This window comes from Diabrotica virgifera, chromosome 8 (genome assembly GCF_917563875.1).
Source record: "Diabrotica virgifera virgifera chromosome 8, PGI_DIABVI_V3a".
Taxonomy (NCBI): Eukaryota; Metazoa; Arthropoda; class Insecta; order Coleoptera; family Chrysomelidae; genus Diabrotica; species Diabrotica virgifera.
The window spans coordinates 114,805,892-114,819,006 of NC_065450.1; the positions used below are offsets into that span (position 1 = coordinate 114,805,892).

The 13,115-nt window shown below is 30.1% G+C and overlaps 1 protein-coding gene across 2 annotated transcripts in view; it reads left to right on the top strand.

The window, feature by feature from the left end:
* The window catches only part of LOC126889889 (uncharacterized), a 232,416-nt gene that overhangs the window by 58,029 nt on the left and 161,272 nt on the right, over positions 1 to 13,115 (top strand). For both annotated transcript variants that reach the window (XM_050658597.1, XM_050658598.1), the window contains exon 2: positions 244 to 358. In XM_050658597.1, coding sequence (XP_050514554.1) covers positions 244 to 358 — 115 coding nt within the window. The remainder of the gene's footprint in view (positions 1 to 243; positions 359 to 13,115) is intronic.

Genomic DNA, 13,115 nt, shown 5'->3' on the forward strand with positions numbered 1-13,115 from the left:
CAATTTTTGTAAAATGGAGGAGATGTAGAATTGTAAACTTTTTCTTATATAATAATAGACAATTTCAACTACCTACCTATTCTCAAATTTTCATCCTTCCTTTATGTTTTTGGAGGTTTTCGTAAAATTTTGTGTTCCCTGATCGGGCAATATATCTTTAGTCCATAGTAGAGAGCTTAGAATGTTTCCCGCTTTTTTGCCCTGCTGTCAGTGATTATGTTAATTTTCAATTTTTTATTTTAGATCATAGAAAATGAAGTGTATTTAAAAGAAGCTCCTCTAATTATAATGGATGGAAATTTAACATTAGAAACGATGAACGAAATATTAAGAATAGCTGAAGAAAGTAAAATACCTGGTAAGTTTTAACTTTATATTATTTAATAGTATATTGATATTCTCTCATCCTTATGGTGAATGGAGACGATAGATCAACTGGCAGTAGGAAGGAAAGGTTTTAACAAATTTAAATATAGAATTTTGATATATCTCATGGCCTGATCCTCCCTTCTCTCTTTGTGTCTTCCCCTTGGTCTTTCACTTTATGGCTTCCATCTGGTGATCTTTTTTAATCAGTAGGTCGTCTTTTCCTTCTCTCTATGTGTCCCAGCCATCTCAGTTCTGCGCTTTAATAGATCTAACTATATCTTCTCCCTTCATTATCCCTCTTAGTTCATACTTCATTCTTCTTCTCATTTCTCCGTTGTCCATTGCTATCGGGCCCATAATCCGTCTGAGGATTTTCCTTTCGAATATTCTCAATTTTCTCAATTTTTCTTCATCTTTTTCCGTGAGGCATATTGTCTCAGCTGCGTACGTAACTAATGGTCTGTGCGCAAGATTGTATATTTTCAGTTTTGTATTTCTGAACAAGTTTTTGTCCTTCATTAGTAGGGAGCGGATTTTATGCTAAATGCATATTGCATGCATATTTCGCATATTTGAGCACTTTACTAAATTTTGCATATTTTTAAAGAACCATGCATATTTTGTGCATATTTAAAAACATTTAAGTCAAAAAAAAATTTAATTTTTTATTTCGACACAAAATATTTCCCCGCACAGGCTGTCGTATCTATTAATTCGAGAACTACCTGAAGAGAGACGGTTCATTCACTGCCTTTTCATTTTTTCTTAGAAAATACACGATCTTTACACAAAGTACTTATAGTGCTTATAGAACGCCGTTATAAAAATATTGTAGGATGTTAAAATAATGAAGGATGGTTTACCGGGAAATCCGACTTTTATTTACTTTTATTATATTTAGTACAATTTGTATCCCAATTTAGTAGGTACCTATATAGTCCATTCTTTCACGGTTTTTGCTCTAAATTTTAAAGAACTGCTTGGATTGACATGAAATTTGGCATACATATAGCTTACATGTCAAAGAAAAAAAGTGATATTGTGCCGATGTGTGCTTTTGCCCTGGGGGTGACTTTCACCCCCTGTTGGGGGTGAAAAAATATATGTCCAAACTAAGTCCGGAAATGGGTAAACTGACTAATTTTAAGTAACTTTTGCTCTTATAGAGCTTTTTCGCCAAGTCAACACTTTTCGAGTTATTTGCAAGTGAATATGTTCATTTTTCAACAAAATAACCACATTTTTAGACGGTTTTTCGCAAATAACTCAAAATGTAAGTACTTTGTCGAAAAAACCGTTCTTAGCTTGTATATAGCCAATAAAAAAGTAAAAAAATGGTGTACGCGCTAGGTCTCTGGATCTCGTAGAACCAGAGTTATAGCCAATGAAAAATAGATTCATATTCACCAAATTGCAAATAGAATATTTCGACGTGAAATATCCAGAAAATTAAGCACTTTTTGGAGAAAACCTATTATAACTTTTTTAAAGTGTTTAAAAAAGCTTTATTTCTGTTTTTACAAAAAGTTTCTAGCATTAAATTTAAGCAAGTTACGCTCAAAATAAAGTTGGTCCCTTTTGTATTTGCAAAAAAGAAATCGGGAAGACCACCCCCTAATTAGCAACTTAAATTAAATTAATCGTTACCGCTCCACAAATTATTTTACTTCTGTTGTGTTTATATAATCTGTAAGTTTGATCGATTCAAAGTTTGAAAAGATGAAAAAATTTGGTTTCAAAGTAAAATTTTTAAAAATTTAAATTTTGAAAAATGTTTTTTTCAAAATAACTTAAAAATTGTTAGAGATAGCAAAAATCTCTAAAAACAAAAAAAGTCAGATTTACTTTTCTGAATATCATGTATATTTTTGTTTTTCTGTCGGACAAAAATTGATTAAGATTTGTTGTTTCTAAATTTGCATACATTCGTGATCAGTGACTCGTTCAACCCCTTTTAACTACAGCCCTTTCAATAATAAGGACTTTGAACCGATGAAACTTACAGATCATATAAACAATATATACACGAGTCAAGAAACTTGTAAAGTCGTAACGATTAATTTTAGATACTAATTAGGGGGTGATTTTCTCGATTTTTTACCCAAACCAAAAGGGACTAACTTTATTTTGAGCGTAACTTGTTTAATTTTGATGCTAGAAATTTTTTTATAAAACAAAAATGAAGCTTTTTTTAAACACTTTAAACAAGTTGTAATGAGTTTTCCCCGAAATGTGCTTCATTTTTGGTTATTTCACGTTAAAGTATTCCATTTGGAATTTGACGAATATGAACCTATTTTTCATTAGCTATAACTCTGAGACGTGATATATACACCATTTTTTTAAATTTTTTACAGGCTATATTTTTGCTAAGAATGTTTCTTCGACAAAATACATACTATTTGAGTTATTTGCGAGAAACCGTCTAAAATCGTGGTTATTTTGTTGAAAAAATGAACATATTCACTGCCAAATAACTCCAAAAATATGGACTTAGTGAAAAAACTCTATAGAACAAAAGTTACTCAAAATTAGCCAGTTTATCCATTTCCTGACTTTCTTTGGACGAATATTTTGGGGGGTGAAAATCACCCCCAGGGCAAAAGAACATATCGGCACAATATCACTTTTTTTCTTTGACGTGTTAGCTATGCGTATGCCAAATTTCATGTCAATCCAAGCGGTTCTTTAAAATTTAGAGGTTTTGCAATATTTTACCGTTAAAGAACGGACGAATAATTCTGGTGATTCTTTTAAATCCCCTATTGTTAAGAGAATTTACACATTTAACCATAGATTTACGATTTTCTAACGGAAATTGAAATATTCATGCTTTAGATCAGATCCCGACTTTAAACGGCTTTAAAACTTTGGAGGACATATATGCGAAATTTTTAATGGAAATTTTGAAATTGATTTTGGTGCAGAATTTTCGTCTTTAACAAGTTATTTTAATGCGCCCCAATTACTTCTGTTTGTATTGAAAGGAGTTTTTCAAGTTATAAAAATATTTTATCTGATCAAAGAAAATGTTTCCTCGTGAAAAATTTGGAAAAACACATTGTAGTGAATTATAATCGAAGATATATATAGTGATATTGTTGTTTTATTTTAAATAGGTAACTATATTGGTATCAGTTTTTGTAAAAAATGTGAATAAATTGCATTGTATAAAAAATAACGATTTTTTGAAAGATAATAAATAAGATTGCCGCCCCCCTGTAAAAGAACCCCCTAGAATAGAATAGAACAGAATTTGTGGTTTCTCGAAATGCGCATTTTTTGAATTTTTGTGCATATCGCGCATATTTCGTAATATTTTACTGCATATATATGCGCATATTTCATCAAAATTGATCGCATATAAATCCGCTCCCTATTCATTAGCCTATGATATCTCCAGTATATTTTGTTGCCTGCTAGTATTCGCTCCATTAGAAATAGTGCAAACACTCGTGACCACGGCGCAGTAGACGAAATTTGGTTTAGTCCCCACTCCCACGCGAAACGCACTGTATCTACAATAGAACCTTTCTGCCTTTCCATGGTCAGGAGTGTTTGCACTATCTCTACTTCGTCACTTCTCTTATTTTTGCCATTCAAAATTACTCCCAAATATTTAAATTGTTGAACTCTTTCAAAAGTGACTTATATCTTGATTTCTCTCGTCCTGTTATCTTCTCTTCTAGAGCAGAGTAGATAATTGATTTTCCTACGTTAATTTCTAGACTTCTTTTCCGTGATTCATTTGGACAGGATTCTGCTTCTTTTAATCTTCCCTAATCTCTTCCCATAAGAACTATGTATATTATCTGCACATGCAACTATTTGTGTTGAGGAGTGGGCTATAGTTTCTTTAATTCCGCTGGCAAAATTCTTCCTTCTATTGCTATGTTGAATAGTGTGCGTGGACAGGGAATCGCATTCTTGTACTCCCTGTTTCTATTGCAATTGATTTTGTGCTACCTTCTTCTGTTGTTATTTTAGTTCGAGATCCATATATAGTCATTTTTAATAATCTAATTAGCTTTGCTGGTATGTATAGTCGATTCGCTAAACTCAGACACAACTGGCTAGTGATTTTAGTCGGTATTGTTTTTGCCAATTTTGTCAAAATTACTAACTGTTTAGTAATTATTAACTATTTTGTAATAATTTTTTTGCAAATTTTACCAAATTGGCAAAATTACTTACTAAAATCACAAGCCAGTTGTGTCTGAGTTTAGCGAACCGACTATATACATGTTGATTTTTCATTTCAATAAATAATTTATTTCTTCCAATACAGCCAAAGGCTTGTCTGAAGTCTGCGAAGGTTCATGTTGTGTTCGTGGCATTTTTTAATTGTGTGTGTAATTATGTGGATCGCATCTGTACTGGATCTGCCTTTTCTGAAATCCTTGCTGGTAGTCGGCGAATGCTCCTTCTGAAATATCTACTCTATCTTAAATTTCTATAACCCACATGCATTTTTTTCACTTTTACTTTACATTCTTTAATTATCTCATCCATGTAAATTATAAATAGTGTTTGACTTAATCCTCCTCCTTGTCTCAGTCCCTCGTTCGTAGTACCTAAATGGTTTTGATGTTCTGTTTTGGCTGATGATATAATTCACATTGTTGTTGTAAATGTTCTTAATTACCCTTATCATTTTGTTACTTATGCCTCTCTTCTCTAATATTTCCCATAATTTTTGCCTTGGTACCGTGTTAAAAGCCTTTTCAAGATCTATGTAAGCCATATACATTTTTTTCTCCTGTTGCTTATATTTTTCTATTATTTGCTTGATTGTAAATATATGATCCTGGGTGCTTCTGCCTTTTCTGAAACCGCTTTGTGATTGCTCTAGTGTGCTGTCAATTTTTCCGATTATTTTTTTGTTCAGTATTTTTTCGTATATTTTCATGGCAACACTTAAAAGCGTTATTCCTCTATAATTATTGCAATCTGTTCTATCGCCCTTTTTATAAATCGGCACTATCTGTGCCTTCTGCCAGTCCATCGGTATCTGTTCTTCTCTCCAAACCGCATTAAATATTTTTAATAATAGCTCTGTTGCATTTTGTCCCATTTTTTTTTATCATTTCACTGGTTATTCTGTCATACCCTGGTGCTTTTCCGTTTTTCATTTCTGCAATAGCTTCTTGCAGTTCATTTATGGTTATAGGGTCTACTTCTATTCTTTGGTTCTCTACATTGTTTTCTTCTTGATAGCAGTGAGTTTGTAGCATCTCTTGGAAATATTCTCTCCGTCTGTTCATTATTTCATTTTCTTCTGTAAGAATTTCGCCAGTTTTATTCTTTGTTTGTTATTTCTTGTTTTTTTTTTCTTTTCTCATTGATTTTATTACTCCATAGAACAGTTTTTGGTTCTCTTTACTGTTTTTTCCATATTTTCTCCAAATACTGTCCATTTGTCCTTCTTTGCCTTTGTAACGAGTTCTTTTACTAGTCTCCTGTGTGTTTTATATTTTTCATATTTTTCTGGTGTTTTGTTTTGTAAGTATATTTTCCAAGCATTTTTCTTTCTTTTAACTTGTTTTATTTCTTCATTCCACCATGCAGTTTGCTTTCTTTTATTGTTCTTTTTACTTGTTCCGCATACTTCTGTCGCTGTATTTAGTATTATCTCTTTGAAGTAGTTTCATAATTGTTCATCGTTTTGACCCTCTCTATTTTCTTTAGTATTTTCTAGTTTTTGATTTATGATCATCTGGTACGTTTCAGAATTCTCTGTATTTCTCAAATTATAACACCTAATAGTTTCATTTTCTTTCTTCATTTCTTGCATTTTGTGAGTGTTGTTATTATCTGACATATTTTGTTTTATTTTCATTATTACTAAATAGTGGTCACTCCCTATTTCTGGACCCCTTCTAACTTTTGTGTCTATTACGTTTTTCTTGTTATTTTTTTCTACTAACATGTAATCAATTATCGAATTTTCTTCTCTACTTTTAACTTCTCTTGTGTACTTGTGTATGTTTTTGTGTTCAAAAAATGTATTAGTTATAGTCGGTTCGCTGAACTCAGACACAACCGGCTAGTGATTCTAATAGGTAATTTTTTTGTTTCTAGTCAATTTTGCTAAAATTGGTAAAATTACTAACTATTTAGTAATTATTAACTATTTAGTAGGTACCTATTTATTTTATTGTCAATTTTACCAAATTGGCGAAATTACGTACTAAAATCACTAGCCAGTTGTGTCTGAGTTTAGCGAATCGACTATATTACTAAATTGTGCATCATACAGAAATCTAGCATTCTTATACCATTACTGTTTCGCCCTGTTTCTCCATATTTTCCTAATACCTCTTTATATTCGTGGTTATTTGCTCCTACTCTGCTATTAAAGTCTCCTGCTAAAAATATATCTCCTTTTGCTTGTTCCGTGACCAATGCTAATTCTTCCCAGAATTTATCCTTATTATAAGCCGAGTCGTCTTCGTTTGGACCATATACAATTATTGTTTTTAGATTCTTGCCTTTATCTTTCATTTCAATATTCTAACTATTTGATTATAGATCCTTGTTAATAACTTTTCCCTCAATTTTTAATTAACTCGTTGGGAATTTCATCTGGGTCAGGTGTTTTTTTGTTTCATTTTTTGAATGATGTCTAAATATTCATCAGTATGTTTGTATCCCTATTTCATTATTTCTAATGTTTTCCATTGCGCATTCTTCCTCTTCAGGGCTTTCTTTGCATCTATATAGTTCCGCGAAGTGTGTTTCCCATGATATATTGTCAATTTTATCTACTGGTCTGCATTTCCTTTACTTATAATATAAAAGCATCAGTAAAAAAATTTCAATTTCTTTTTAAAGAGTTTTTTATTATCTGTGAATAGTGTATACAAAATTGTAAAAAATATATAACAAATAAATTGGACGGATAGATATATAATACACTTGTCTAAGTAAATATAAGAAATTTTGATTTAGAATTATTAATTTGTATAAATATAGTATATATTATAAGAGATTTACAATCAGATCTTTTATAAAGAATATCGGTAAATGAGTTTATATATTAAATAAAAATTCTGTTGTATATTCTAGTAATTCATAGAACAAATTAAATCTTACGTAATTAAAATGAAGTCTAAGAACACACTTCTTCGTTTTAGTGCCTATTGTAAAAATTATATTGAAACAGAAAAGTTGTACGAAAGGGTGATAAGTCGTAATTCTAGCATATGTTTTATGTATATGCTATATTTGTTACTAAATTATTTAAACAACTACACTTGGTAATATAGATATGAAAAATAATATATTCGTCAAGTACGATTGGTCCACTTCTAAACCCAAAAATATAACAATGTAAAACAATATATTTTCAAACCCTATGGTAACTAATAGGCCTAATTGGACATGAAATAAAACTACATGGTATAACGACATTGAAATAATATGTAGTAGTAGTAGTAGTACAGACGAGTCGGCTCATACTTAATTCATATTCGCGATGTTAAGTCGCAATGACGATCTCTCGTGGATTTCTGCTGAACTACCTTCTTGAAGTGTTTTAATGTCAAATTTTGAGCGCGCATGCATTTTGAAATAAGTAATTATTTATTTTTGCCTGTTTTCATTGAGTAATATAAAATTATTAACACGGAATCTTCACGTTTGAATAAAAGTTGGCGTCGGCGTTGTATAAAAATTTGTAAAAAAGATATGCCGATGGAGTACAATTGCATTCTTTTCTACTTATAAAAACGGAGCGAATATTATATATAGAAGCCTGTGGTTTAACCTTTAACTACACGCGCTGGCGTATTTTGTACGCCAGATATAAGAATTTTGTACGCCAGAATACGCCTGCAAATATATTTAAAAATTTAATTTTTGACCTTGTTTATCTATCTAACCTTTCACTGAAATGTGCTTTACAATAGGGAACTTGCATAAAATTTAAAATTGGAAAAAAATGTTATAAATCACAACAGAACATAATTTAAAACATGTATCAATGATAAAAAAGTTTTGTTTGTCTTTCGTTTTTCCCCTAAAGACGATTAAAAATTCAAATTATTTCAGCCAGCAAAAAACGCGTCGTGACGTCATATGGTTTTGCATTTACAATTTTACACCAAAAAGTAAACAAAATTAATTAGACATTATAAACGTCAGTAAAAAATACAGTTATGTGACGTTAAAAGTGTTTTTGTTCGTTTGAACTATTCATAGAAAATTTTTACTTTTACAAAATGGTTTTATTTTCAATAGTAAACCTTCTTTTCTTTCCTTCAAAAACTGTATCAAACTCCAATCTCAACAAACTGGTATATATTATTACAACGACATACGATAAATGGCATTAGAATATAAATATTTTTCCTTTATTACCCTATGACGAGCTGGCCAAATACCCAAGTAGGTGGAAGCCAATAAACTAAAGAAGGAAAAGAAGAATATACCTAAATATAACGCTGTGTCTAGGTACACGCTAACGTGTACGCAAATAAAAAAGTTAGTGTCAGAGTGTTGGAATTTGTTTAATTGCGTTGTGTTAATACTTTAATTTAAATATTGATTAGTAAAGATATTTCTTATTTTTTATTTGTTTAGTGTTTGTTTTTAAATTAACTATGCAGTGTGGACAATTATTTAGTTGTTTTAATGAGTTTAACAACATTTTAAAACAGTATGAAAAAGTTAAGAGACTATAAATTAATATATATTTTTTTAGTTATAAGTGAAATACAGTATTTAGTATTACAATATAGTACAATATGTTACAATTTAGTATATACAATATTTAGTATTACCGTCCAAAATTAAAATAAAAGGAAGACCTAAAGCTTTCACAATAATAATTAACTTGTTATGAAGCTATTTCCTTGTGGCATTTTTGTAATCAACTATTCTAAATGGGAACTAAGCCACAATTTAACTAAAAAAATGATGTTATTAACGTTTCAACGTCTAAATCGGACGTCGTTGTCAAAATACAAAATATTATTAAATTAAACAAAAATGTTCTTGCTTAATAAAAAATTGTTTCTAATAATTTATTTAATCTGACTAATTTTTGTATTTTCACAATGATATCCGATTTGGACGTTGAAACGTTAATAAAATATTTTTTTAGTTAAATTGTGGCTCATTTCCCATTTAGAATAATTGATTATAATAATTAACTTACGTATAAAAATTATTTTAGCAATATTTTGTACGTGTCATGTCAACTAAATACATATATTTATTTTGCTAACCTAAATATATACTTTTATTATATACATTGATTTATTACAATTAAGTTTGAAACATCTCAATAGTTCTGCTTCCGTTCCCTTAACAAATATTTTTCTATCAAACAAACACTAAACATATCAAAATAGCATGTAGTATTTACCAAAATATACAGTCACTGCGTACGTTAAATAATGACGTCACTGGCTTGATGAAGTTTAATTCGCGTGTATGTACCTAACTTTTTTATTTGCGTACACGTTAGCGTTTACCTAGACACAGCGAAATATAACCATAATAATAACTAATGTAAAACTAGGTGACGTCACGGGCCGTTCGAACTACTTTAAAATACCGAAGACTTTAAATTTGTACTTCTAAGTTATTATGAGGTTTTGAAGCGTAAAATTTTGGAAATCTCATTTTTATACAAAACTGAACATTATTATGTAATAAAAAAAAATGTGCAAGTTCCCTATTGGTTTTAGTTTCGTTATAATCGGCGTTCTGGGAAGATCGTAATTTACAGTTTATTATTTGTTGTTTCCGGTGGTGGACAATATACGCCACGATTATAGTAATATAAGTACATCTTTCAATTGTTTTTTAGTCATTATGTCACAAAATATATTTTTCTTTATAAGCAATACTTTTTCTCATTTAAAAAATACATTTCAAAAAAAAATTTATTAGTAGGTATGTAATTTTATTTACCATGGAATCAGATACCAATTAATTGGCTTACTGAGAAGGAACTACAAGTATTCGCTGATGCCGAATAAGGTTTATAACAAACAACTAAGTGTATTTAAAAAAAAATAAACAAATCCGCTGTTTTGTGTATTTTCTTGTGGCGTATTAAGTACGCCACGCGTGTAGTTATGTTATAACTTGATACGCGGGTAGTTAAAGGTTAAGCAAAAATAACAAAAAATTTTTTATATTTGCTGTGACCACTTCAAAAATGACGATTATATGATACGTAAGTAATTTATATTGATGAGCCTTAATTAGAAATCTGAACTTTTTTCATATTGTATCACATGGACTACAAACATAACATCTTATTTATAAGATATCAGTGTAATAATTATATCACATTTTTTTATAAAATTATTAAATTATCTAGGACATATTTATAGCTTTGCACAATGGTAAAAGGCGTTTGAAAAAGTCAGTAATCCCATCTCATACTTTTTTATAATTTTTCATACACCATTGACACCAACTTTTATTCAAACGTGAAGATTCCATGTTTATCATTTTATATTACTCCAAAATTAATTTAAAATATGCAAAAATAAATAATTACTTATTTCAAATGCATGCCAGCTAAAAATTTGACATTAAAAACTTCCCAGAAGCTAGTTCAGCCGAAATCCACGAGAGGTCGTCGTTGTAACTTAACATCGCGAATTGTCTATGCAATGCTTGCAAAAGGGTAACTAAAAATAATTTGAGACAATAAAATAAAACTTTCTTATGACAGAATTTTTTTGATTTGCTGAATTTATTTGAAATTATGGAAAGATTGACTTTGTCTTATGTATTAGTGTGGTTTTGGGTCTATAGTCGGATTAATGTATTCTTGTTCTTATTGTACTTTCCTTAAAGTACAATAATTGTGCATTGTACATTGTGCAATAAAAAAATATTAGCATCTTTATGATTTTCAGTCGATATAGATTTTATCGATTTCTCGTCCAATTCTGAAATAAAAATTTATATTTCAGAATTTTTTAAAAACGATTTCCATATTGAAAATGGAAACGCCAAAGCAAATGTAAAATGTAATTCCCATTAACAATAAACTGTGTATATATTACATATAATATCTAAGTCTTCAGGATAGTAACGTATGGAGCGGAAACATGGACAATTAAACATGTCATGTAGAGCTACTGGCATAACTTCGTCGATCGAGTCTCAAATACAGAAGAACCAAACCAGCTAAACAAACATACACACTATTAAAAAAGAAAATCAGAAGACTTTGGGCATAGGCTGCGTAGTACGAAATGCCTCAGCTTATTTAGCAGTACAATAGCATTTTTCACCAATGCCGCAAGGAATTATCTTTATCTATCTTCAAAAGAAAGCTACTACAAAAAATCTTTGGAGTTGTTTATGAAAACGGAACATGAAGGTTGCAATTTTTGAGCTACAGAACATACATAAAATCGATGAAAAAGATATTACTATAAACAGACACAGTCGTCCTCACTAGACGGGCCCTAGAATCCTAGAATGAAATATAAGAAAAAGGACAACTGCGTAACCAGTAGGTAAGAGAAATCGGGGTCGACCAAAGCTCAGTTGGATAGTGTTACGGAGTGACGTAAAATGCCGAGAAGTTCGTTGCTTATAACTGAAACCCGGGCTGCAACACCACTAATGGTGATGATTAATATGTTAACAAAGCAGCCATTCAGACATTTAAGGGGCTATCCTAGTGTAAAAGTACAAAATTCGTATACTTTTTTGGGAATTTCTAAAATAAAAAGTACTGTACCAATTGTATTGAAAATTTGCATGAGCATTTATTATAAAAAGAAGTACATGTAAAATAATTTTCAATAAAAACATAATGAAAATTAAATGATTTATGCGCCATCTACTGGCACCTTGAAATTAAAATCATAGCTCCACTGCTACAGTGATTGGGACTAATAAGAGATCCTGAGTACACAACATAAAATTTCAAGTTATTATTGAAATATAAGTTATTTTCTATACCATCAACTAGGGGTTTTTTGATCGGAAAAAAATATCAATTTGGCGGTTTTTGAAACTGAAAATGTTTTAGCTAATTTAAAAAAAAATTCAACACTTCGTCATTTTTCCAAATTTTAATATTTTTCAAAAATCCTAGTATAGGAAATATCTTATATTTCAATAATCACTTTGGAATTTTATGTTTCAGGATCTCTATTAGTCCCAATCACTGCAGCAGTGGGGTCATGTTTTTATTTTCACGGTGCCAATAGATGTCGCATAAATCGTTTAGTTTTCAATATTTTTTTATGAAAAATATTTTTTACACTTACTTCTTTTTATAATAAATGCTCATGCAAATTTTCAAAAAAATTGGTACAGTTCTTTTTATTTTAGAAATTCCCAAAAAAAAGTATATGAATTTCGTACTTTTACACTAGGATAGCCCCTTAACCTTCTTATATAGCTGTAACTGGTGTCAGCATCCTGTTATCATAATATGGTAAAAAAATTTAAATTCCACTTTGAACTCACGATATTCTACCTAAATTGTTATAATATTTGTTCATGTTGGTGAATAAGTTATTATTATTAAATCTGACAATATCTCGTTAATTTTATTAAGGTATTTAACACACACATTTAATACATAATTATTAGACTTATTTATTGCATTAGCTGCTCTCCACTTATTTCACTCACAACTTATAGCTGCCCATTTAATTTAATTTGGACGATAATCCTTATTGAGAAAATTTGCTATTAAATACCTTAATAGAAGACGTCACGTTCAACGTCAACAGTCAAAAGAAGTATGCAACCTT